General features: G+C 46.9%; 1 protein-coding gene across 1 annotated transcript in view; it reads right to left on the bottom strand.

Moving 5' to 3' along the window:
• Nucleotides 1-27,906, bottom strand: part of fgd4a (FYVE, RhoGEF and PH domain containing 4a) — a 54,604-nt gene that overhangs the window by 3,433 nt on the left and 23,265 nt on the right. Inside the window, exons 2-15 of the mRNA XM_036518011.1 lie at nt 26,075-26,158; nt 14,054-14,170; nt 12,449-12,623; nt 7,505-7,928; nt 5,309-5,398; nt 4,462-4,607; nt 3,656-3,812; nt 2,144-2,282; nt 1,685-1,743; nt 1,115-1,261; nt 810-982; nt 649-679; nt 382-462; nt 80-205 (exon numbers count right to left, since the gene is read on the bottom strand). Coding sequence (XP_036373904.1) covers nt 80-205; nt 382-462; nt 649-679; nt 810-982; nt 1,115-1,261; nt 1,685-1,743; nt 2,144-2,282; nt 3,656-3,812; nt 4,462-4,607; nt 5,309-5,398; nt 7,505-7,928; nt 12,449-12,623; nt 14,054-14,170; nt 26,075-26,158 — 1,949 coding nt within the window. The remainder of the gene's footprint in view (nt 1-79; nt 206-381; nt 463-648; nt 680-809; nt 983-1,114; nt 1,262-1,684; nt 1,744-2,143; nt 2,283-3,655; nt 3,813-4,461; nt 4,608-5,308; nt 5,399-7,504; nt 7,929-12,448; nt 12,624-14,053; nt 14,171-26,074; nt 26,159-27,906) is intronic.

Below are 27,906 nucleotides of genomic sequence, written 5' to 3'. Positions count from 1 at the left end.
TCTCACAGTGCAGAGCTGGTATCGCGCACACACGTGAAAGTACGTGCAGCGGAAGCAGTCAGGATTCGTTTTCACTCACGTAGCCGCAAGCTCGACAGTGATGCCGCCGGCGCGTCAGGGCGTTGAAGGGCTCCCTGCACTTCATGCACATTGTCACCTCGTTGTCCCGAATCCAGCGAGGGGCGCGCTTCCCCAGCTCCGCTGTCTAACACACACACGCGCGCACACACACACACGTGAGTCACAGGAAGCACAAATCTGCACAAACTAGCGCACCTGAAGGAACATTCCTGATGCAGAAAGAGACAACATTGGAGAGACAGAACAGCTGCTATTTGATTTGTCTCTCACGACGTGGGGGAGGGGCCCCGTGACACTTACTGACACTTCCTCCACCTCCTTGGAGGCAGACTTGAACGTCTCGTTCTTCTGGTGGAAGATCTCTATCGTCTCCTGGAAAGCCTGCAACACACAGAAAGGCACTTGAGTTTTCTGCCTGGAAGTGATTTGATTTCTAATGTTTTTCTTTGATTTTATCATGTAAAAATGTCCACTGTTACGTATAAACTAGTCTTTTGGGACACAGATACAGATCTCACAAATAACCTAGCCAGCACTGAAATAGTGTGAACGATGACACGATCATACCTTTATCCAGTCTTCTTTGTCCTGTTCTGAGCTGAAATGAGAATAAAAACACTGATTTGAATATAAAAGCATAAATCATTACACATACAGTAGTAGCCAGTCATTTAGCTCGCTGGTAGTGGTGGGAGTTGGAATAGGCAGGGCTGAAGCTCCACCCTCACCTGGCCTGCAGCTCCAGGGTCCTCTCCTTGCCGGACACCTGGAAGGTGTGGGGGTAGTCCTCGTTGGAGGTCTCCAGCACCTTCATGCCCTCGATGCCGATCCGCGTGCGCACAGTGAACCTCTGCCCCACCAGGCTGAACTTGGGCACGCAGTACAGCAGCATGTTGTTGAACTGGGGGAGTGAAACGCCACAGGACCCGTGAGACACACACAAAACTGAAACCCTGAAACCCTATCCTCCCACTCTCCGCTGTGTGGTGTGCCCCGCCTCCCCAACGCTTCCCCCGCCTCCGGGTGTCCTCACCAGAAAGAGGTACCTCTCCATCGCCGACGTGTTTCTGGCCGCCAGCTTGAGGATCTGGCCCTCCTTGATGAACTCGTTGGAGGCGTTGACGATGTCCTCCTCCTCCCCCAGCATCTCGTAGATCTCCAGCAGTTTCTTCAGGTTCTCCTGCGAGGGGAACGAGAAAAAAAAAATTCAGCACTGTCTACAATTGAGACATCAGGGGAGTATGGGAAATTCAGCTCTTCACGCACTGGAGAGTGCGTGGAAGAAATGAGTAGCCCCATCAATTCAACAGCCTCTGTGTGCAACATGAGCCAAGATCACTGGGAAAAAGAGAGGAACAGGGCAGGCTAATCAACCCAATCATCAAGTAATAATGGGACACCATGTCAGCAGAGGTCAGTAGAGAGACAATAGAAAAAATAAAAATCCTTTGAGCCACAAAACACCCCCCCCCCCAAAAAAAAAAAAAACTGAAAAAAACAAAACAATTTACACATTTTGTATGACATACTTAACTATGATCACATAAATAAAGCAGGATTACAACACAAATGTTCATTTATTTTTTGGTTATGCTGTACTCACCGATTTGCGAATGGCACTGTTGGAGTGAGTAGCTGCCATGGCGATGGTCTCCAAAGACTCTGAAGATGAAAGACAGAAGAGTGATAAGCACCTCAGTTTAAATCAGGAAGCGAAGACCGAAACTAACCAAAAAAACAGGCAGTGAAAACAAGGAAAGGAAAGAAACAGCGTTTCTCATAAATGTAGAAACCGTCTGCTTTTCTTCTCAGTGACGGTCTTTGCTTAGTTAAGATGATCCAGTCAGAGTTGCATTTTTAAAGCTTCACGCTTCGTAGATTCTCTCCACATTTGCAGATTTTAACAATAAGTGAGAGTGGGCACAATGGAATGATCCACCCGCATGCTTTAACGGTCAGTGACTGTGTAGCATCTGTGTAGCATCTGTGTATAAAACATAACCGGAGATGTTAGTCCTACAGATGCCGGTGCGAGCGGCGTCTCCCTCCCTCCCTCACTCACTCTCGGCGTCACGGCGGTCCGAGTCGTCCTGCGGCAGTTTCTTCAGGTAGTCCTTGAGCAGCATTTCGTAGCGAGGTACTCTCTGCACTGGCTCCAGCATGTGGTGCTGCAGCGTCAGACTCCCGCACACCTCCTGACTCTGAGCAACACAGCATTGCACCACGTTACACAAAGCCCTGAATCTGTACAACACAGTGTTACACATTTCCACACAAAGCCCTGAATCTGTACACTACAGCATGAGACATAACACCACACAACGGCACATCTGGATCTGTTAAACGAAATATAGCTAAAGAGTTACCCATTGGCCGTTGAACCAAGACTACAAATGGCACCATGCCACATAGTATAAGGCTCTAAACTGTTCTTTCACAATGTAGTCTATATGATTATGGTTTGAGAGCAGTCAGCTCTTCTGTTTTCATAAGGTACTTCCCTGAGTCTTGTCAGCTGAGATACCTGTGATCACCTAGGTCCGTGTGGATAAGAAGAGCTCTCTGCTATACAGAGCTGTGGGTTCAGAAGCCTGCTGGATTCTATTATTGTTACACGGTACAAGACGAAATTACTACTTGGTTTTCGTAGGTTTACCACTGTATGACAGTGGTCAGACACTGTTCAGTTATGCAAAAGTGACCATAGACTGACTGTAGCTCTGTAGCACCATGCTGACTTTTCATAAAGACCTCCCTTTTGGTCAGACTGCAAAAACACAGCCGTAGCAGAAGGATTGTGTCTCATCTATTCATATCTAAACCAATCATGATTTAGCTAGCACCCCCACTCACAACAAATATAGACTCTATGAATAGGTATTGTCTGTTCACTTTAGACTGAGGAGACCTGAGTCACAAACAGGACCATTTTAATCAGCTAATTATATACAAATACAAATACTTTCCAGTTCAGTTTTCTATGTGAAATTAAGAAATGTCCTTGTTTATAAATCAATTAGTGGATTTTCTATACATAATAAAGTATGAATACAGAGGCTGCTGTACGGTATGTTTTTGTCCACGTGTTCATGAATGTTCAATCGGGACAGAGCGTCACAGCGGTTAGACTGGACTGCTCACATGAATCACTTCAACCTAAGGACACTCTGGTTTGCCAACGTTTTAATGTCTGTTCACCATCAAATACGTGCCATACCACTGCCTCCCCACGTAAATCTACCCACACCGCTTAGTGTCAGATCCAGTTGGCCCAGTGTTACTGGCCCCTCGAATGAACAGTGAAGGCATTTATTTTAAACAGCTTCCTCGTGGCGCTTGTGCAGATTATACAACGCTTAACAGCATTCCAACACAGCTGTGACCCCTGCATGTGACTCTTAGCAAGCACTACGTGTTTTGACTGGTGGGGGGTTCTCAGACAGCCAAGCCACCAGACAAGGTGAGGGCGGTTTGTGCAAGGTGGTGTTAGTGAGGACAGAAAGCATGCATGCACGCACACACACACACACACACACACACACACACACACACACACACACACGCATATACACACCTGGATGTCCTGGATAATGGCCTTAAATGGGGGTGAGCGGTCCGTCCACTGCTTCAGCAGCTCCATGGCGTTGTCAAAGTTTTTCACGTACTCCGCGTACATCTTCAGGAAGGGGGTGAGCTTCTGCAGAATGTCCCCGATACGAGGCATAGAGGCCCTGTGTGTGTTGTGACACAACATTTGTTCATCCACCGTACCAGTGTAACCACTGTGATTACATACATTACATTACAGCTAAGCTTTATATGCTGGAGGCCCAACTTGTAAAACAATATATACAATTTACAAAATCCCTAAAAATTTAGAGATTGCACATTTGTATTAAGCTAGGTACATGTAGCAGGGCGGCAGTGTAGCACAGTGGTGAGGAGCAGGGCTTGTAACTGAAAGGTTGCTGGTTTGATTCCTTGTTGGGGCACTGCTGCTGTACCCAGGTACTTAACCCACAATTGCCTCCAGTAAATATCCAGCTATATAAATGGCTAACATGTAAAAAACATGTGAAACCCGTGTAAGTCGCTATGGATAAGAGCATCTGCTAAATGACAATAATTATATTACATAACATTACATTAGGTCATTTAGCAGACGCTCTTACCCAGAGCGACTTCCAAATAAGTGCATCACTATGCTAAGAGTAGTTATCGAGAAGTCTTACAAGAGGTCAGCAAGATGCTGAGTTAGGTGCTAAACTAATGTGAAATTATTCTTTCACAGAGTATGCAAAGTGTTCATATCGCGTCCGCAGTTAGAACGCCCGATACTGCAGGAGTGTGATGTGGTGCTGCTGGCGGGGACGTGCTCACCACTCGCCCATACGCTTCTCCAGGTCCGGCAGCAGGAACTGGCTGTGGAAGGCGTGGATGGACGAGATGTTGGAGAAGATGTTCTTCACCACCTCCACAGGGAACGTGCCCTTCCCTGCCTCCTCCATCAACTTGGCACAGAACACCTGCCCCCCCGGGACAGCACACGCGCACGTGCACACACGCACGTACACGCACGCACACACACACACACACACACACACACACACGCACGCGCACACACACACACACACACACACACACACGCACGCGCACACACGCACGCGCACACACACACACACACACACACACACGCACGTACACGCACACAAACGCAAACACATGCACACACACACGCACGTACACGCGCACACACGCACACACATGCGCACACGCACACAAACGCAAACACATGCACACAAGCGCACACACACATGCACACAAGCGCACACGCACGCACACATGTGCATGCACACACGCACACAAGCGTAAACACACGTGCACATGCACACACGCGGACACGCACACACATGCAGACACGCACACCCACACAAGCGCACACACACACGCAGAGACAGACAGACCACCAGACAGACAGACAAAACAACAGACAGAGACACACACACAAGTGTAAAGTCAGTCACATTATCAATGCTACGGAATGTTAATTTTAAAACAGGTGCTGAGAATAATAGGACTATATACTGAAACATAAGCAAACTTAACTAATACTAACATTGTTGCAGAAAACATTAATGGCTGATAAAATTCTCTTCCCAGCTAATAGATGGTAGCTCTGTTAATGTCCCTGAGATGACTCCTCCTCCTTTGATGGCATCACACTGACCTTATCCAGAAGGTGAAGCCGTGCAACGTAGGCCTTCTCTGTCTGCAGGAGTTCGTTGGCAATCTTATACAGCTTCTGTTCGTTGCTTTCCTTAAAATGACAAAAAAATTGGCTATACTAGGCTGTACTTTGTAATCAAACTAGAGACCACACCGTAAGTCTGATAACTTATTTAGGAGATGACACAGTTTTGGGGGAGGCTAAATAAATGTTATGAAGCATGCTTTGGTCACGGTAACGGTCTTGAATAAACTGCAGTCAGCTGTCATACTATAAAAATACAGCCACAGAACTGGACAGTGCTGACTGTACACTGCAAACAGAAGGTGGTATGGAGACAGTTTCCATGTCTAATGCATATATAATTGATGCTGACAATGAGACATCCAGCTTGGCTGTGGCGGAAGTCTAACACAATACCTGAAGGTCACATTCTCAGTCTCATTACTGGTCACAGCAGCCCACCCCCCCCCCCCCCCCCCGCCCCCAACACCCCTCTCCTGCCTAACAATCCCAGCCAGGTTCCTGTTCCTGTCAGGAGGAGGGGGGGGGGGCACATGCACACACACACACACACACACACACAAACACACACGCGCAGTGTGGCAGTATCGACCTGCTATGGTGTTTCCTGCAGGAGGCAGACAATGCGCACCATTGTGCTGTACTGTGAAACCCGCCACAACCTGGACGCGTTTCCCTTTTCCCACTACGGACGGCATCACGGCAGAGCCAGCCACACATCCCCAACCTCTTCACATAGCACAGGTGAAAAAAGCGCTCTCATCGAAGCACATCACCTTCACCTAGGGATACATTTTCGTACATTTCAAAACTGCTGATGGCACACATCCATGGGGAGATGAGGTGAGGGCAAGGCTGGAACAGCCAAAAGCCCAATCGCTAGCTCCCAACTGACAAAAGCCCTGCAATCCACAATCAAAAGGCTGCCAACAGCATGTGGAGCTCCATTCTCCACACATGAACAATACGGACCAACTCCACATCACAGTTTACTAAAGATTAAACTAAAGTTCTTTCACTACATTCCTACAATTTTTTTCTCAGATGCATTGTGCAAGAGCTGGTGAGTGAGGTTGGTGAGTGATTTTTTTTTTTTTTTCCAATGTGCATTCCCAGAAATCAGAATTGAACAGGTGACTTCCTGGGAACAGACAAATGTTTTGTAATGAAAAGGAAGGCTGTTATTAGTCTGTGACTGAACAGAAATCTGTTTTTATAATTACTTTCCCTGTCTCCTTAACAACCATGCAAGTGAGGCTTTCAAGCTAATCTTTTGAGCTCCTTCTCAGCAGAACAAAACGTTACAGTATGGTGCACGCAAATGTAAACGGCAAACCATTGGTCTGAATTTTGTGTTTTGTACATAAAAAAAAAAAAACACATGCAAACTATTTCCTCTTTATCACATGCGTTGTTCTGAGAAACTCGTCACAACATTCCTTTATCATATGAAACGCTTCCGATGACAGAAAAAAACCAGAGCAGCCAATGAATGCTCTCAGGCTTCAGAGGTTGTGATGTGTGCCTATCTGACCCCAGGGAGTGAAGATACCATCAGTGGACTCTACATAACTGCGCTGGTCACATTAGAAGTTGACTTTATACCAACTGCGCTGAATCAACAGGTCATCAGTGAGTGATCGATATCAAGCCACTGTTAAAAAAACACCTATAAATAATCAGTATCTGACATCGTGACATTAGATTGCTGAAGACAACTCTGCTCTGGGGCTGCTGTGGTGTGGAGTCCAACTCTCACTGCAGTCCACTCACTCTCTTTTGAGTCTAACCCTCAAACGAAAGCAGTTTGAGAGCGAGTTTATCAGCGAGGGGCTTGTGATGGAAACAAACCAACCCAAGTGTGAACAATGCTGACCCGGCAGAGTGCCGAGATGACTTGCATTTTTTTGGGTTCTATTTAAAGAGGTCTGATGTTTGCAGCCAAGAGATGAGACAGCACATAGCTCTCCCAGACCCCCTCTCTCTGACTGAATGGGAAAGGTGCCTTCGCGATGTCTGAGCAGCAGAGACGTCATGCCAAGTGTGAAGGTTGACCGTGATTCAAAGGCACGTCGGGGTAACCTCTCTCTGCTTCCTGTCTGCCCACCGCCCCCCCCTCCCTGTGTGACCCCGAACCCCTCTACCCCCTCACCCCCCCAAAAACCCTCCTACCTTCTGCTCCATGCTCCCCTCCTTCCTCCTCTCATTTTGAGCCGCTTCCTGTGGGCTGCGCTCCTCCTCGCTCTCTCTCGGCACCCCCCGGTCAGTCCTGTCTGTGTCCGCTCGGGGGCTATTTATCCTGGGCTCTGTGCTCGTGTCCCTCCCCTCTCCGTTCACCAGGGCAGTGTCCGTCCTGAGCGCCGGGGAGCCCGGTCCGCTGAGAGAGGGCTCCCTCGCGCCCCTGTCCATCTGGGCTAGCACCCCGTTGGCGGCGTGCTTGTGAGCATCCTGCGAGGGGGGGCTGGGGGGGGACCCGGCGTCCTTGTGTTCCTGCTTGGGGTCCTGCGCTTTCTGGAGGCCGCGGTGCGCCGGGCTGTAGCTGGGCGAACGTCCGGCCTGCTTCAGCGGGGAGCCGTCCCTTTTCGCCTCGCTGTGGCTGCGGGACGAGGACAGAAAGAGTAACGACAGTCAGCGGAGCCAGCCAGGGGACTGTGACAGAGAGAGAGAGCCAGCGCAGTGCTAGCATACGTGCACCCGTTCTAAATAAAGCTGCAGCGACAGCACTAACTTCCTCCTGCGCGAGGCCGTTCTGTGAAGGAAACGCAAGCGCGTGGGGCAGAGGAGGAGAGGGGGGGGAGAGAGGGGAGGAGGAAGAAGGGAGGAGCTGAGAAAAAGAGGGGGAAGAATAGGGAGGTAGAGCAGCCACTGCAGTGGGTCCCTGGAGATTCCCTACTGCCCTACTTCTGAGAGAGGGGCACACACACACGCACACACAAGCACACACACACAGTACCTCACTCATGCATGCATGCATCAACACACACACACACACACACTCAGTACCTCACTCATGCATGCATGCATCAACACACACACACACACACACACACACACACACACTCAGTACCTCACTCATGCATGTATGCAGGAACACACACACTCCCACAAAAAGCCCAGACAGATGCACACGCATCATACACAGACACTCCAAATACTTCCCCCTCCTCTTCATCAGTTCCAAGAAAAAAAATCTCTCAAGACAGAAAAAAATCCTATAAATACCAGGACCTTAACAACAATAATTAACAACAATAATAATAATAAACACACAATAGTTGGCAGCTCTCCTCTGGCCCTGATCGCGGCTCAGTTAAAGTGGGAGATTAATGGTGTTGCGTGAGGAATAACCAGCTGAGCAAATGGAGCAGAGACACACAGCACAACATAGGAGAGCCGGGTCAGATCAAAAGTGGTGGGGGGTGTTGACGCACACACACACACACTCACACACACAGACACACACAGACACACACAGACACACACAGACACACACATGCACACACGTTGTGCACACAGACACCTAAGCAGGGCTCCAGCTGTTTCCCACCCCAAACCCCCCCCCAATCACTCCAGGATCCGATCCCTCGTCACCTGCTTTCCCTGCTGACTGTATGGGTCCTGGGAGGAAGCAGCCATGTGGGCTTAAGCCTCCAAGTTCAACTCCCCATAGGAGTGCATTACCAGTACTGCCTTAATCAAGGCACACAAAATGAACTGCTTCAGTGAGTCAACCTGGGTACTATGCTAATGTATAAGGTGTGTGAGAAGCTCAGGATGCAGACACCTGCCCACCTAATGAATAAAGCATAGGCACTCAGGAGCAGCAGCTTAACCTGGGCACGCACAGCCTCAGTCTGGACAAACAGGAAGAGTGTATTTATAGACGGGGAGGCCGGTGTGCGCACGACTAGTGTTTACTCGCTTTAAATAGCGGATGTTTTCATCCTGGATCACTTAGTCACCATACAAATTATAGAGCCCTCATAAACAGCTTCTAAAGCTGTTTGCTTATCATATGCCCTTCAAATGACAGAATTTTACACATTCAGTGAGAAAACTCCTGAAACAAGGGTAACCACCTTGATTAACAGAATGGTGCTGTCTCATCTATGAATCACACCTGCAACTTGGTGACAAGCTCAGTTCCTTAATCCCTAAGGCACAACACAACTACATTAACTACTCCTGGGATAGCCCCACAGTCAGTCCACCCCCTCTGTAACACAGTAATCCAGTATCCCACAGTGCAGCACTGCAGATTCTGAATGTGATTTTGCCCTCAAATCTCTGACAGAGACAGCGTCTGTGAAGCAGACTTAGCCTTTTCCTTCACCATACAGTTTCTTCATTTGCACAGCCACCTAATCGAATTACACTGACATGCAAATTAACTGTGGGGTAAAACAAACCTGCAAGTAATTAATTCCTAAGTACGGTTTATGGAATACCCAACCAAACCCAACCCAAAACAAACAAACTAAAAGTTCAGCCCTTTTGTGCCTCTGTAACCCTGTCATTGTAGCTGACAGCAAACAACAGCTATCCATTAAAAAAACACACCTCCATTAAAAATGCAACTCATTGGCATCGGCCTCTTCTATTGACTTGCGGGCCAGAGTGTGTTAATTGGGCCTCTGTTCAGCAGGGAGCGTGGAGAAGCTTCAGGAGAGCACAGCGAGGTAATGCTCTTTGGAGCTGGAGGGGGCTCACACAAGGAAGCCGTTGTTTTTGATTTTCTCTGAGATCAGAAGAGCTGCGTGCGCACCAGCGCCGCACACTGAATGCTGACCATGCTCTGGACAACCGGTTATTTCAGACCCCGCTGACATTTCCTCATTTAAAATGTGGCAAAAGATACAACTCAACCGCTGCTCATACAGAGGAAACAGCGAGATGAGCTGAGATGTGAAATGGGGCCCAGAGGCAGACGCCGAATGGCTGAAGCTTTCGGTTTTACCGTGCCAAGCGTGACATAACACATGATGAACGAACAACTGTTCCGCGTGTCGCAATAAAATTCCTGTTAACCCCCCGAGGACAGTTTTCAGCTTGAATGAATTGGGAAGACCTTGCAACATTTGCCTAGCTGTCAACACTGACAGTTGGCCGGTAGTTCAAAAAAATAAGCCTCTCACTGCGGTTCACATCACCGACCATGAGTACTGTGTTCACTCTGCATAAATCGCCCCTCATCCCTGTTAATCCTGTCACTCCTCCAATAATACAGAATGTCTGTATTACAAACTAGCAGACAAATGAGACTAAATGAGGCTGCACTTCTACTTTTCAAATGCGTTTCTGTCTCTTAGATGTTGCAAAAGATGTCCTTTCCGCTTTATGTGTTTAACAGAAGTAACACCGATTACAACATGCGCGTACACAAGCCTGCTTAAGAAACCCTTTCATTGCTTTGCATCAAATCCTTCCGCAACAGGCAACAATGCATCCTACATACAACTTATCCTTATGTAACTATCACTTTACAGTTGTCAGGAAAGGAGTCCTTTCTCGAGAGTACGAAAGGCGCTTGGAACTACTGTATTGTTTTATGAGGAGGAGCTGTACCATTTTGCCACCGTTTCAATTTTATTTTTTAATATTTGGAAAAGTAGAATCCATTCTTCCTCTGTATCTCTCCCACTGTCTCAAACCGTCTCAGCACATTCCATGTCTCTAACATCCGGGGACTGGTTGCACAAGTCGGCCTGGTACAGTTGGTCAAACTTTGCGATCTGACTTAACACCAGTTGCACAAACAGAAAATGAACTGGCCAGAAGACAGAAGAGTAGGCAGAGGTCCTTCGTAAGCTATGGAATGCATGTTTGTATAACTACACACCACGCTAGCTAGTCAGCTGACTGCCTAGCTATAGGTCATTCTCGCTGCAAAGCTCTTCCTGCTTCATATGCTCACTGTATGCAAAAAAGGGCAGGAAACTTTAGATCATGACTGTGATGTAAATGTAAAAGACAAAAGCCCGGTGGTACCTTAAGCTTTTGCAATGGCATGAGCTCTGTTGTGAACACGCAGTGAGGACACATTTGCTGTGATGATGTGTGGTTTAAGCCTAACATTGTATGGTAATAATTTAAGGTTGCATGCCCTTTGACAGCACTTAATTTCAATGTGGCAATGTTTCCCCAGAGGCACTGCATTTCAATGGAAGCACTAAAGTTTTAGTATCTGCGCAGCTAATTGTCTAACCCTACTAAACTCATTTTTATAACTCGCTATGGATAAAAGCTTCTGCCAAATGACTAAATGTAACGTAATGCCAATATCTGGTCTGAATAAACTATCGCACAAGTACCACAAAGAAGGGCAGAAGTCCATGTGCTGCAACAGGTTACACCTGTTGACATGTATGGCATGTAAAAACCTCTTTTTTACATTAGAAGCGTGTGGTAGCAGAGGCTTCTGGGTAGTTCAGTAGTAAAGGTGTTTACTTTGAGGGTATGCTGAGCTCTATGACCCATCACCAGCCGATGATGACCAGGAGCCCACAGTATCAGAGAGCAGAAATTGGCTTTGTTCTGTCAGGGACAGGGGTGGGTATGTCAGCAGGGACTGTGAGCTCTGCTTCTCTCGGGAACCCTGTGACTGATCAGGCACTTGCAGGTTGATTTGGATGGCGTCAGTGAAGCTGCGCACACCCTCCCAATAGCGCTTAGCTCAGTTCAGTTTGCGACTTGCGGTGTGAAAAATAGCCGCGGTTAGCGTGAAAGTGTATCAGAGCATGGCATCTGCCACGCCCCAGCAGTCCTACCCAAGAGCAGCGGTTGTCATGGTGAGAAGAACAAAGCTAATAATATAATCTAAGTCTTACTGGTGATCCCAAAATAGGGCTAAAAGAAAGCATATGCAAGAAACACTGTTGTAAGCCCAGCACACGCTCTGCAACTGAAGCTGGTTCCAGCTCTGTCCTTCCAGATCTCTACCAGTTCTTTCCATCACCAGCTTCCAGCACACTTGTTGTCCGTCTCCAACATCTAACTCAGTCCCTGTTCTCACGGTCCCGAACCTCAAGCTATGTACTTGTGCTCTCCTACTCTGTCAGGGCTGTGTCTGTAACCAGTGACTTTGTACGGCTCTCCTCACTCCCACTCTCTCAGTACCTGTTCTCCTCGAAGCGGCTGATGAGGTCGGACACCTTCGAGGGCTTTTCGCGGCCCCGCCCTGTCACTCCCCCTCCTCCTCCGTCCTCCATCCTGGCTGTGAGGGGTCCTCGCTGGCCCAGGGACGTCCCCGGCTCCCTCACTGTGCTCTGGAGGTGCGGCGGCTTTGGAGGCACTGAGGAAAGGGAGGAAAGAGGTACTTTGAAATGACACCTTCCTGCAGTTAAAGGCTCTGCTGAACTGAACAAAACAATCTTCAAGATCTCATGAGATCTGCTATACTCCAAACGAACACACGGTGGCAGCAGAGGCTTCAATCAGCACTTGGTCACCAAAGGGCATGATGGCGACTCGTAGCACTGGTCAGTGCCAACTCACTGGTTCTATGGGTAAAAGTGTCAGATACACAGAACTGAATCAGAATATATCTACTATCTGGTTTTTCTACTCTCCAGAGCATAGACAGTGAAAACTGTAAAGGCTTACTGCATACTATTACGCCATCTTAGGTACTGAGTGAGTCACAGGGCTTAAAGAGCAGAAACCTCTCCCCTGCTCCTTCTACATGGTCCTGAGACCTATTTACTTCAACATCATGTCACTGCAGACACAGCAAAAAAAGTGACTCATCACCCGGGGTGAGACTGCGTCGAGCACCACTTCCCCGCCCGCCTGTCCCAACACGGATAATCCGTTTTACTGCAGTTTTCGCCGCACACTCCTTTGTGCTGCCTGCTCTGAGTCATGGCCAAATCCAGGAAGTTACAGAGTCGCATGTGCACAGTGCAAAATTAGCCCAGCTTCGATGAGCTTCTGCGAGCGTGTGGTCACTCTCTCCCGCCAAGCATGGCATTATGAGTCAACGGGGCAGAATCACTGTCAGATTAAAGCACAGACGGAGGAACATCTCTCTGACCTGCTGCGAGATTACAACATTATGATGGCTCATTGACTACAGCACCAAGATAAACTGTTCACACCCACTATGTAACTCCTCGAGAATTTGAACAGTGACCGGAATTCCTTGGCTGATCTGGGAGGGAACACGGAATGAAGTAATCTCTCTCGCGATTCTTTCTCAGTCAGGAAATCTGAATATCTACTACTACCAAACTGCTGATGGTAGCAGGGAACACTTTGTGCTCCCACTGCCTGACTGTAACGCTGCTTTTCATTCTTAACAGAGGCAGTCACAACAGTTTTACCATGTCTTTACTACATAACCCCTGTTTGTCCCCAAGGATTTCCAGGATTTATTTTCTGATAATATTACTATTGTTACTTCTAATATAAATGCAGATATTTCCCCCTATGAAAGTATATGTAGTTTTTACATTACATTAAATTATTGGCATTTAGCAGATGCTCTTATCCAGAGTGACTTACATAGGTTACAGTTTTTACATGTTATCCACTTATACAGATGGATATTTACTGAGGAAGCTCTGGGTTAAGTACCTTGGCCAAGGGTACAGCAGCAGTGCCCCAATAGGGAATCAAACCAGAAACCTTTTAGTTACAAGCCCTGCTCTTTGCCAGGATGCTACACTGTTTTTTGGAGAGATGTTAGTATTGGCCAAGTAGGGGAGCGGTTCTCCTCTGTACCTGGTGGTTTGGGATGCAGTGGGGGCCTGCTGGCCCTTCCTCTTCCATTTACACTCCCCCGATTCCTCTCATTGGGGGCGACACACTCACCGGGGCTGCTGGGACTGCTGCTGAGAGCTGCAGCAGAAAGAGAGAGAGAGAGAGAGAGAGAGAGAGAGAGAGAGAGAAATTACCACGTTGCGTCACACAGGTATATTTCACATTTGCAAACCCTCTTTGGCTATAATGTGGAACTCATGGCATTGCCTCACTGTGTGTTACACTTTACACGTCGAATCAGAATTTGAGAATGAGAGAAAATAGTATGGAGAGGCGGGGGAAGACATCATTGTGTCACATATGTCACATTTGCAAACCTACTTTGGCAACACTTTACATGTACATCATGAAGTCACGCCAACGGAGCACAATTTGAATTGGGATTTGAATCTGAGTGAGAGACGAACAAACCAGTACTCTACACAGACGTGGAACGCAAGAGACAGGAACTGTTACGCTGCTGTTAATGATGTACAATTTTACTATCCAGACATACAGAAGTTCAATCAGTCAGTTACATTAATTCAGGTGTCTCCTGAGGCTGTGAAACCCACTTCCTAATTACTGGACTTGAGAGGACCATCTTAACCGCTGCAACGCTAAATCAACAGCACTGGATCATAGCTATCTTGTGACAGATGGACCATCCTCAGACTGTTTAGCACTGAGATCAACAGAGCTGAAGAGGCCGTTTCAACATTATATAAGCTAAAAGACTAGCAGAGCCATAAAAGGTAAAAAAAAAAAACCCACATCCTGAAATTAAGAATAGACAGTCAACCAGGCGCTCATGTTCAAACACAGCCCAAAAAAGAGCTCAGATTTTCAAAGCTCCTCACATACACATAAAATACCCCTGTGTGCTCCCAAGAGCACAGCAACATTAATCCTGCAATAAAACCTGATACCCACTGACTTGCTGTTCGTGGGTATCAGGTTTTCAATGTAATGCGGTTGCATTAACCCCTTAACTACTGAACGCCCAGTGTTACAGCATGAGACGTCTACTCGCTGCCATGTCTGCTCCAAACCCTGCCTGCAATCAGCAACACAACCTGCAGCCACAGGTGGGCTGCTGAAGTCTTTAGCGTTATTTCCATTTGCACGTGCCAGGTGTTAATTAATAATTTTGATAACAACTTCTGATTGCAGCTGTGATTTTGCATAATGTCTGCCTCGTTTGGGCTAGCTAATTGAAACGTCCCCAGAGCTCTGATAACCAGGACTACACCCATACCCAAGAAAAATTCCCCCACTGCTGGTTTACACAACCCAGGCCAGGAGTCACTCAGGAACAAACTTTCACATGCATGCTTCGAGGTATTATAATAAATACATCTGTTTTTACAGACATGTATCACCAATATGATAACAGTATCTCCTTTACCTGGTAATGGCCGTTCTTTCGTGCTGTGCAAATGTGCACCGTGAGCACTAACGTACTCTCTTAAAGAAAAGACACACAAATATTCTGAAAACTATAAACCAAAAAAAAAAAACACATGGGGTCCCTGAACTACCCTGACTCAAGGAAGTGGAATGTGGATACATACATGTATATGAAGTGCAAGCTCAGTTCAGACTAAACACATAGTCACTGCACCCTGAAATGGGCTATTCCCCTTTCATCTAAACAATCTGAGACCAGCAAAAGGAACATTACCACATTAGCACACAATCAGCAGGCTATTAATTCTGAGGTTCAAAGCCGGCAGCGCACAGTCCGAGAGAAAATAACCACAGTGTACACAGGAAAAATAAACACTCGAGTCATTTCAAATCGCCCATTCAGAAGTTCCTCCAGGCCTGGTTTTATGTGGGTAACCTTCTAAAGATAAAGTCGAACCCGCTTTAAATGCGCACAATTTTTCGAAAATCACTTCGACCTCAGCTTTCCAAGTTAAACAAATTCAAGTTTAATATCCGAAATTATGTCTGCATGGCAACTGGGATATTGATAGGCTTCAAATGTTCTCGTAAATTCCCCAGGAACACACTGCTACTCTACCCCCGCACAAAGCACTTAACCTGAATTACTTTGATAAATACACAGCTATAATAACGGATTATATGTCAAACGAAAGCTGCTGTATGGAAGACACCCCGCATCGGCTAAGCAAATAAAAATCATTTGGATGTGCAGTACAGGGCCTGTGCGCATCTGACACATGCCACATAAAAACACCAGGAGCCAAACTCTGCCCTGTTAACAGGTAATATACTATCCATCACTTTAATGCCTTCTCACACGTCCACATGAGGTATAAAGGTTGTTCTCATATCCGAGCGCGCGGTGCGGGTACGTGTGATTAAAGCGATAATGCCGGGACCTCCGTAGCGCCTCTCGCTCTGCTCTTTCCTCCCCTCTCCCCCGCTCTCAGGCGGCGCAGCCAGCGGGGTCAGCTGCTCCTCGTTAGCACGGAGCGAACCGCGCTTGTAAATCACCCCGCTGTGGACCCTCATGCAAATGAGGAGCCAGCGCCCCTGTTAAACCGAAGCATGTGGACATTAACTCGTTAGGGAACAAAGACCCTCTTTCTCAGCGGCGGTGTTCTCTTTATTTATTTATTTATTTTTTTACAGCCATGTTCTGGGCCTGCGATTTACACCCCCCCCCCCCCCCCCCTTCAGATCCCGTTCGAGGGGGATTCATCCGGAGAAAGGAGATTGTCAGCATTGTTGATGTAAACAAGGACAGGCTTTGGAATTGTGCCTTCACATGTTAACACTGGTCTTCCTTATTCTCCGCTTGGGGTGAACCCAAGAGTCTCAACAGATGGGACATATACACTGAGGTTCTGCCAATGGGGAAAGAGAAAAAGCTCTCTTAAACCATTTGGAATGGCAGGCGTACAGCACCAATTTAATTACATGTCCAGTTATATTTTAATTAATTCCTCTCATTCTCAGATTTTCCCCATTATGTTTACTTGCATGGGGGGTGAAACATACTGAGAAGATCTCCACCCACCAATCAGACTCCTGTATCCCAGAATGCCCTCAGCCTGGCAGTAATGAACCCTGAACAGGATGCAGGCAATACAAAACTCTACCACTTGGGGTCAGATCAGCAGGGGTCCCACTTGAATAGCTATCTTCAATATAAGCATAAACCATGGTGTTTTTGCTATATTTCGATGACATAAAATGGTTATTAAATGGTTGTTTTATTTTTAAAACAACCATTTAAGATGTTTTATTTTGAGATTAGCTTCTTCTAATACCTCATTTGTGAAGTAGTCTGCATGCCTGGTCCTTGTAATTGTTTCAGTTTCAATTCTTCCAGCCATCTCAGCAGAGTACACTAACCATCTAAGATAAAAGTGTGTTAACAGTGTTATCACCTAGTGTTTTCATAGCAGATTTATCCACTTTCTTACTAGGTGCTATCCATTTTTATATTTTTTTTGTTTTTCGGAATATAATACCTTTGTACCTATTATAATATGTAATCATGAACAAAAGCAGACATCAGAGGTCAAGCCTGCTCCTAAATGCTGAGTGTATACAGTCATTCTATAAATGAAATTTCCTGGCATAATTTATTTTGGCATAAAATTACAGTACAAAGGTAAAGTAAGCAGAAATGAAATGAAAATAACACACACGGGCTCTTAAGAAAACCCAAAGCAAAAAACAACAACAAAACCAAAAATTAAGGGCGTGACCTTTTGCCAGAGGGAGGTGTCGTGATAGAAGCGGTCAGCAGGGCAGGCTAGTGGGTGGCTACACTGTAGAATCAGTATCAAATGCTCCATGTGGGTAGTAGTCAGTATTGTGGCACTATGGCAGAAGTGCGGGGTAGTGTTGAGGAAAAGGACTTGTAACTGCAAAGTTGCTAGTGCAATTCTCAGCTAGAGCACTGTTGTTGTACCCTTGGGCGAGGTACTTAACCTAGAACTGCCTCAGTAAATTTCCAGCTGTATGACTGAATAAAAACTGTAACCCACGTAAGTCAATCTGGATAAGAGCGTCTGCTAAATGACAACAATGTCATGTAATAACTCATGTGGATCTGTGGGAATCCCAGCTCAGATGTGTAAGATTATGTTGCGAAACTTCGATTGCAAGCTTTTGAAGTGTGTGGGACATTGTGGTAAGACTTTGAGAGGCTGGACAGCTCAAAGCTGTTAACATGGGGGTCTGGGCACACAAGAGCCCCTGGGCAGAGAGATGGGGGTCTGGACAGCTATGAGAGTGTCAGTGGTGTGCAGACAGCATTTTCTGGACCAGAGGTGAGTAACCCTGTCCAGAAGATTTCAGCACTCCACCACAGAGTGAAATAACTTCTCTATTCTTTGTCTTTTTTTCTCACAGTTCAGTCCATAACATCAATTACTTTGCATATTTTGCAGAGAGAACACATTTCGACACAACCCAACCATTCAAAGCTGTTCTGAGCGTACAACGAGTACAAGCCCTTGGTGGAAACGCTACCACTCCCATGTTCTTAAAGTGCTCATGCAGACACTGCAGACTGTGGCATAGAGAAGTACCCACAAACTTCCATGTAAAGTTTCAATTCTCTGTACAGCATTTTTCTAAGTGATGACAACGCTGAAGCCCTTTAAGCTCTGTTGTATACTGTAATGACTGAAAATAGAGCGAAGAAAAGGCTCTTTCAACTCTCCACCAGGGCTGAAAAAAAAAAAAAAAAGAGCGACATCCCAGCTCAGGAAAAACCCAAGTTTAGCTCAGGCCAGCCTTAAAGCCCACGGTATCCTGGTGCAGCTAAAGATATCTGTAGTATCACTCCCCACCCCCCACCTCCTTCCTCGGTCTCTCAGGGAGACGGGAATGCATGTTTGTTTCCTCGCCTGACGGGACCGGCATCCACGTCCCCTCCGATTCCACAGGCAACACAACGCAACAAGAGAAAAGAGTCACAGGTCTCCATAGTGGAGCCATAGTGGAGCCATAGTGTAGCTGGGTGATACGCCTGTGAGGTAACGGGAGAGAGGAGACTTCTCTCTGTAAGCAGAGTGAGTCATGTGGCGTTCTCCCAGTGTAGTGTGGTGCGTCTGGAACTGGGCTTACAGCCCAAAGATTGCACACCTCATTTCCAAGGAGGGGCACTGCTCCTGTGGGAGGAAGGTACCTCAGTTACCTGTAAAATATCCAGCTATATGAATGACTGACCTGTAAAAAAATAAGTCTGCCTGGATATAATCAAACAATATTTAAGCTATTTCCCGTTGAGTTATTGACTGTGGCTTCTTATACTTAAAAAATGCAGCACAGATCCTGTTACAATCGACATACACACACATGGCTGACTCTATAACTGATACAAATGCTACACATCCCCTATACCATGCAGGGTGTGTTACATCTCATGCTGGAAGGGTGTGTTACACCTCATGCTGTACAGGGTGTGTTACACCTCCTTCTTTGCAGGATGGGATATGTGTGTGTAACGGAGAATGAAGACTGCATGTTGAGGAGATAATGCAGGTGGATGGACTGTGTTACACACAGGGTAAGATATGACATTTTAAAGCACCCACTACCCACACACTCTCTCACACTCTGTCTCTCTCTCTCTCTCACAGTCTGTTTTTCCCTCTTTCTGACACTCTCTCACAGACTGTCTCTCTCTCTCTGTCTCTCTCTCTCTCACACATACTCTCTCTCTCTCTCACACTGTCTCTCCCTCACAGCCTGTCTCTCTCTCTCTCACACACACTCTCTCTCTCACACTCACACACTCACACTCACACTCACACTCACACTCACACACACACACACACTCTGGCTCTCCGTCTCTGTCTCCCTCGCTCTCTGTCTCTCTCGCTCTCTCTCTCTCCCGCTCGCTGTGTGTGACACAGACTGCTCTCACCCTTACTGTAGGCAGTGTTGAAAGAGGTTGACGTCACACTGAAACTGCAAAGGACAGTTTCCCCAATGTGGTCTGGCAGTGTTTTAATAAAGCAATCACACTCAGACAACATTAACACCCTCCCAAGCGCTGCTCACATGCTACTCACACAACAACAGCACGCTCCCTGTACTTCTGTTAGCAGTGTCTAGAACATAGCTGAAAATGGTGTTATGTGGAACCGAAATCGATCTGACACAATGCAGAGCACAGGATTCCTCTGTGCAGGCTCCGTTCTGGTTCAGTGTGCTGATGATGAAGGAGCAGGAGAGATATATGAAAGATGTGAAGTATTCCTACGGGCGCAGGTACAAATAAGAATAACAGTTGTTCAGTTCAACACTGATCTGTGGACTTCTGTTACCTATCTTGTACACGGAGCGAAGAGCACTAACTTTGAGCCAGGCCGACTAAAATCTGAACATAGCTATCAGCTTTTACAATGACTAATCTGGCTAGTGTTCTACCTGTATACAGGAATGTGCGTCCATGTTTTTGACAGACAAACAGGAAAAAATGGGCATAACAGTTTGTCAAAACGCTTCTCTAAAATTGTGCTGTGTGTGTGACTGTGTGTATCAGTCACACATGCAGAACATCACATCACAACAGCAGCACCCTCTATACAATATCAACCGCATTCACCAGGTAATACAGAGAAGAACATAGACTGCAAAGAGAGGAAATATAAAAAAAATGCCATAACTAACTTTCAGTCGAACAACAACAACTTACCCCAACACTCTCTTACTATGAAGTGTATCCCAAGTGAGTTAAAGACACCTCTATTCCAGGGAGGGGGAGGCGGTGTAAAATATTTGGAGTTATTCCCAAACAGTGGACACCCCAGTTCAGTTAAGTCAGATCAACAGCAATAAAGGAAAGCAGAGCAGTCTGACAGTGAGAAAACTCCTCCCTACAGTTAGCAGAACTAGAAAGGCAGCCTGCACTCTGCTGGGGGGGGGGGGGGGGGGCAAAAGGTGGGAGGGGCAAATAGAGCTACAGTTGGGTTGTCCTGTGGTAGAACTGGATTTTTCCCTTTCTTCCACCAGTTGTGAATTTGAAGGCACGAATCCAAGCCTGGAGAGGGTGTGCACCGGTCTTGTTTTTCTCAGTCTGTGTGTGTGTGTGTGTGTGTACTCATGTGTGCCTGCGTGTATGTGCAGGGATTGAGGAAAATTCCTCACGCTGACAATTACAGCTGTTCTATTTGCATCTCTTCAATTTCTCTGCCCTGTTTTGTTCTTTGGACAGATAAAGCAATCGGCCACCTAATTCCGCCTCCTGGGGAATGTATAAAGAGCTACAATTAAGGAAAGACAGACATCCTGCTTCAGAGGTGTAATATAGCAGACATTATCAGCTTTTTTATCAGCTTGTTTATCATTGTGATGAAAGCCAGAATGACACGAGAACAAATTGACTACAAATGTAATGGAGTGTAATGCTGTTGCTACAGTAATGAGCCAGATTCACTCTGCTGTGTAAAAGGCGCCGCCGAAAATAGGCTGAAGCCCAGCGACAAAATGCAAGAGAAGATCTATTTCACCCCGAGCTCTACAAATCAACAGCGTCATATCTAATACTCCTCGCAGGAGTTTACTTTAGAAAATGGGCTGCAATCCGATGGGAACGACTGAGAGAATTACCCAGAAACCCAGAGGGGCGCAGCAATCACAGACTACGCAGTATGCTGCAGATGAGCTGAACCGGCTCTCAGACTCACACACACACACACACACACACACACACACACACACATACACAAACATACAGACACACACAGACACACAAAAATACACAAACTGATATAGAATCACGCTCTCAATCAGACATACAGACACACACACAAACCTCACCAGTGAAACTTCATTAAAATGTTTACCGAATTCCAGACGCTCTTTGGACTGATCTGATTTGCTTAAATCTCATTTAACGGAAGAGGGAAGGTGGAAAGCTGAAAAGTTTTTTTCTCCGTGTGGCGTTTCTCCCCTGACTCTACTACAGCGGGAGAGGAGGATGAAGTGAACACCAACTGACAGACAGGGCCTGTCGGTTAGAGACGGGGTCAACCGTAGGATCACGACTAGCAGAATAACTCTCACTCTCAACGCTCTCTTCAATGCTCCGCTGCACCAATAACAGACACAGCAGAGCTGCTCTACTGAAGCATATAAGACAGCGCAGGACAGCCTGTCAGATCACTGCTTTCTATACATTTACCACCAGAACTAAATGTCACTGTCTTTTCAATGACTTAAACATTACTAATGAATCAATTATTATTGTTCTTATTTTTCCCTGAAGATGTCCTTATCCAGGCAAACTTGCACATCTGTTGTATTATCACAGCTAGAGCACTTAAATAAATCACTCATGGGCACAGCAGCAGCTCAGCTCACCACCTTGGAGCAGAAACCAGCCACCTTTTGATGACAAATCTAGTTTCACGTCCCCCTCAACATGTTACAATTTTAGCCCAGATCTTTTTCTGAATTTGAACAAGCACCACTGTACAATGGCTAATGTCGCCTCCAGCTGTGTGGGTGTAGATGAGACTATAGCAAAAAATAGTGCCTGTCAACCCCCACCCCCCAAACCCTCAAACCTCTGTCATGAATATTTTACACAGCAGAGAAATATTTAAAACATCTTCCTCTAAGTGCCAGGTTTGCCGTTTCCTGCAGACTACCGCTCGACCAGTCAGACCTGCAGAATACCGGAATACCACCTTGGTCTCCATGGGGACCGCTTTGTCTGCTGCGGAGGCTTGCATTTCCACGCCGGGATGACATCGCAGTTCCAGGCATACGCTGCATCTCCGGGTCACTCAGCATTTCTGGAGAGACACTGTCAGTGCAGCAAACCAGGCCTTGGCAAGCCTCCGTCAGCCTCTCATCTGAAATGCAGATTGGCTGCACAGGGTACTCTTTTTTTTTTTTGAGTAATCGGGGTCAATACGCTGAGATTCTCGCCCACAGCGCCATCTCAGGGGAATATTCTTAAATTGTCTAAACGGATAATGGGTCAGTGAGGCGTCATGAAGCCTATACTGACTGGGGCTACACTGTCCAGTCAGTCATTCATGATTAAATCAAGAGTCTGCTATATGGCAGAACACCATACTTGGTGCAAATTGGTGAGCTGGTAATAATACATACAGGGGTTGTGACAATCATTTTGAAATACATGAGCCATTGCATCCTAAATCCCAACTGTTATTTACTGCTTACAGATCTTCTTATAGGGAAACTAAAAATGGGTTATGTTTCACCTTATTACCCATTTACACAGCTGGATATGTACCGAAGCAATTCAAGTTAAGCACCTTGCATCGGCACCGGCCCCATCTGGGAACCAAATTCGCAGCCTTCTGGAAACAAGCTCCATTCATAACCCACTGCCTCACCCTGCTGTGCAGATGAGACACCGCATTTCTGCCGGCATAAGCACAGTGCATTAAACATACTGAAACACCTGCAAGAACAGGGGCCGGCGTGATGGACACGGTCATCGCCAAGGGCACTGTTCTGTTCTGTTTGCTGTTCTTTCACAATTTTCTATTGTTACTCCTTTTACAGAAGCCTTGTTCATCACAAACACAGCACTCTAAGGACTCCATTGTGTTGGTAAAGTGGTGCTTGCTGGTAAACTGCAGCGTACAGGTAAATGTCTGTTCGCAGGTGTAAACGTATGTGGCTTCACAGCAGCATTAACAGCAGCTCGTGGTCTGACTACAGGATGCATATCAGAAGAGAGATCTCGCTATTCTACCGCCCAGGAACGCACCCCCAGGCTAACTACCACACTGAATTGGCACAAAGTCAGGTTACAGCCCAGGATTAAATGGCTACATTCAATTACTCCAACTTTATGCTGCTTAACCCTGTGCCACCCCTTATCCTTAGAGCAAATGGAGATAATGCCGCAGGCACTCAGTGTACAGCAGGGGAGAGAGGCAGCGAGAGAGGGGATTTCTGCACCCAGCATCCCCTGCTCTCTCTGCCGTGGCCATGCTGCTCTGTCTGGGCAGACACTCCCTCTACTGCTGGGAGACAGACACTCTGCCCTACGAGAGCGAGACATAACTCCAGTGCCTTCTCTGCTGATGGTAGACTGACGCTATACTCTTGTGGAGTGTGCCGTTTGAATAATAATGGCACTGTCACTAGTAAACACTCTGTTGGCCCAATCTGACAATATTACTAACAGGGCAGCTAGACCATGCTCCGAGTCACCCTGCGTTTCCCTCAAAAGACTGCAACTCCACAAGGGCTATAGTTCTTGCATAGACTTCGCATACATTTCACATACTATCCATTAACACAACTCTATATTTACTGTTATACTTAAGGTTACGTGAGGGAAATTGCTTCTGTTCACAAGTTCAGGTCCTTAACCACTGCGCCACAGTGTAACTCTAAGCTGCAGAGCACCCAAGCATGAAAAAGGAAGAGAGAGACAGAGATATGGAGAGACGGTGTGAAAGGCAGAACGACAGGGTGAAAGACAGGAAGTGAGCCGGTTCCACATGGCACTCGGGCTTATTAATACTCAGGTCTTTGATCTCTGTGACAGAGCGGCTTTTGCAATATTCATCAAGCTCCCCTCCTACGCGGCTCGCAGGGGGGCTAAAAATAGAGAAGGAGCGAGAAAACTGCCATTTCTTTCACACCACAGTGAGCGGCTGGGCGGAGATCTTCAGCTGCCCTCAGCCCACCTCATTTCTGCACCCACCCCTCCCTCCACCTCGACCCCCTTCTGTATCCTCTCCTGCACCAGCTCTCCCTGCCTTCAGTCTGGCAGTGTACTGTACAGCTTCAACTTGGCCTGTGTGGCCATCCTCAATGATGGACCAACAAATCCTTGATCTCCAAGTCACTTTTTTCCACTTAAGTAAACCAGTTTTAACCACAGATGAAAGTACTCTGGGAGGTCAGGACTCTGAATGGAAATTGTCAGATATTTTATTATCATGCGAATATTTCCCATAGTTCATTTTTTGGTAAATGGAATGTCCCCCCTAACTCTCCCTCTCACTCTCTCTCTCTCTCTCTCTCTTTCTCTCTCTGACACACACACAGACACATACACGCACACACGTGCATGCACACACAAAGCAAGATGAAGTGGAACACAGGAAGGACATGTAGGTGTCTTGTGCCTCTCCCGCCCACTCTTGTGGTGAAGATGCAGTGATCTTCGAGTCACCCCGTCATGTCACTAATGCACGCTAGGGTGGCACTTCTCAAAACAGGGCTTAAAGCTGCAATGGAAAACTTAGCCCTGACCTAAGATAAGAAGCCTTTACTGACCGTTGGTGCAGAGATTATTTTCGTGTGTTCACCACACAAGCAGAGATCTAAAAAGACTGCCAAACACATTCAGCCGCTGTGAAAGTCTACCTTAGGTTACAACACACACAGACACACGAGGGTTTCAGAAAGAACTAATCAGCAGAAAGGTGTACCTACACCAAGCAAGCCTTTTTGACCTGACCTGACCCGACCTGCAGAAGAGACCTGAACTAAAACTATAGGCATAAATGTATGCACAGGATGGCATACACCTCTGTGGCATCCATGAGGGGTGCAGCGAGGGGGATAGGGGCTGGTGACCCCCGCCAGCTGACGACACCTTTGGGACCGCGCTCAAAGTAATCTGCACGAGCAGAACCCTGGGAACATGAGGGCAGCTCTGGGCTGCTGTCAACACCGTACGGCTGCTCTACTGAAACAATGGCAGCACTCCATGCTCAACAGCTAACCTGCAAAGTGCACCCCAGCACTGAGGAAAAAAAGAGGACTCATATGGGATTAACTACTGACTTGTATATGGTATCATGAGAGGTGCCATCATCTACTTTCTCACAGTCAAGCAATTATCTTTCAGGTGGGTGATCCTGTTGACTGCTTGGCTATAAACAGTCTGTTATATACTCTCTAATGTCCTTGCATCTTACCCAGAGTCTTGCTTCTTAGTGACAAGTGCCACTAGTAAGCTGCTAACAAGTTCTTCCAGGTGAAGAATGAGGGAAGAGACTGAACTGATGGTGGCCTGTGAGTGTGGAGTTACTGGTTTGGACTGATCCCTGGTCAGCATACCTTTTCCCTGAGCGATCTTCACAGCCACGCAGGCTTCCTCATCAGCGCTCTTCGACAAGAAACGGTTCTGCTTGCCTTTCTTCTCTGAAAAGCACAAGAGATGGAACAAACCTCAGTGTGATCACACCCGCGAAACCTCAAACACGAGTGCGCGCACACACACACGCACACACACACATGACTGTGGACACATTTACAGTGTGAACACAGGAATGCAGGAAGATAACGATGCAACAGCAAAAAAATGAAATTAAATGTACCACACAATGCAGCAAGGAGTAACAGAACAGCGGGGGGGAAAAAACACCAATTCCCTTACTGGCAGAGCGCGGTAGGAAAACCAGGCTTAGACTGCTTCATGGGCTTCATGATTTATTGTACAGACAGGCAGTTCTCTGGGAGACAGAGGCAGTAAGATCTGCATTCAGAATCTAGAGTGCTGCACTTTGGGATACTGGAGGACTCCATGTCACAGAGGGCTGGATTAATGTAACTATGTTGAGGCAGAAACGTCACAGAGTGAAAGTTCCAGGAGTAATTAGGAATGCTGTTCAATAGTTCCATATCAACTGAAAGTTAACAGAACTTTTGTTTCTTAAAATTAAAATTCCTGTCATTTTGCTACCACAAAATATGTGCATCTCAGGAAATACATGTTTGATGTTGTATTTGCACAATGATAAAAGAATCATTAACCCTTAGAGATTTTTATTCTAATTACTCAGACCACTTTAACTAGGGCATCCTCGCTGGGGACAATTTCATACATGCAGAAAAGATTAAAGGGAAGCTAGAACAACAATGGCATGCAATTTCAGAGCAATGAATGATTCCACACATGGAGCATTGGGACACATATACAGGCAGGCATACACACACACACACATGCGCGCACACACACACACACCACCACCAATTTCCACAGTCCTCACTGGTTCCAGCATACCCAGGTAACCCTGGGTCATGTGACTGGGGTGACTTCCCCTGAATGATTGACACACCCTACGCACTAAACAGGAAAACAGCCGCTGCAATGAACACTAAAACAGGTTTATCATACCAGTTACAGAACAGAACACTCACTGAGATGAACTGAGAAATTCACTCTGACACTCCGACAGAACCTCTGTGCCACTCTTGCAAAATCACAAACAGGAACTCACTGTAAAGCGCTGAAACGGTAATTTTACCACCCCCTGAAACAGCCCCCTTTTCACTGACACTGCACAGCGTGGGGGGGCGGAGACAGGGGGGTAGTAACCCTCTCTTGCATGTATGGGATCCAGGCTCAGGGATTAAAAACGAGGCTCTCCACACCCTCCATCTGGACTCCTGCTGTGTACCAGGCCCTCCCCTGCAGCCTCCCCCAGGCACAGAGCTTAACAGGACAAACACTGTGTGTGCTCAGCCCGGACTTTGTTCTCACTCCTGCAGGCCAGAACACACACACACACACACAACCACACACACAACCACTCACAACCACTCACAACCACTCACAACCACTCACAACCACTCACAACCACTCACAACCACTCACAACCACTCACAACCACTCACTCACACTCACTCACACTCACTCACACTCACTCACACTCACTCACACTCACTCACACACACACTCACTCACTCAGTCACACACACACTCACTCACTCACACACACACTCACTCACACATACACTCACTCACTCACACACACTCACACTCACACACACTCACTCACACACTCACTCACACACTCACTCACACACTCACGCATGGACTTACACATACGCACACGTGCACACACACACACACACGCGCACGCGCACGCACACACACGGGCACACGC

Source organism: Megalops cyprinoides, chromosome 23, assembly GCF_013368585.1.
Source record: "Megalops cyprinoides isolate fMegCyp1 chromosome 23, fMegCyp1.pri, whole genome shotgun sequence".
NCBI classification, from domain to species: Eukaryota; Metazoa; Chordata; class Actinopteri; order Elopiformes; family Megalopidae; genus Megalops; species Megalops cyprinoides.
This window is presented reverse-complemented; position numbering and strand designations above follow the sequence as displayed.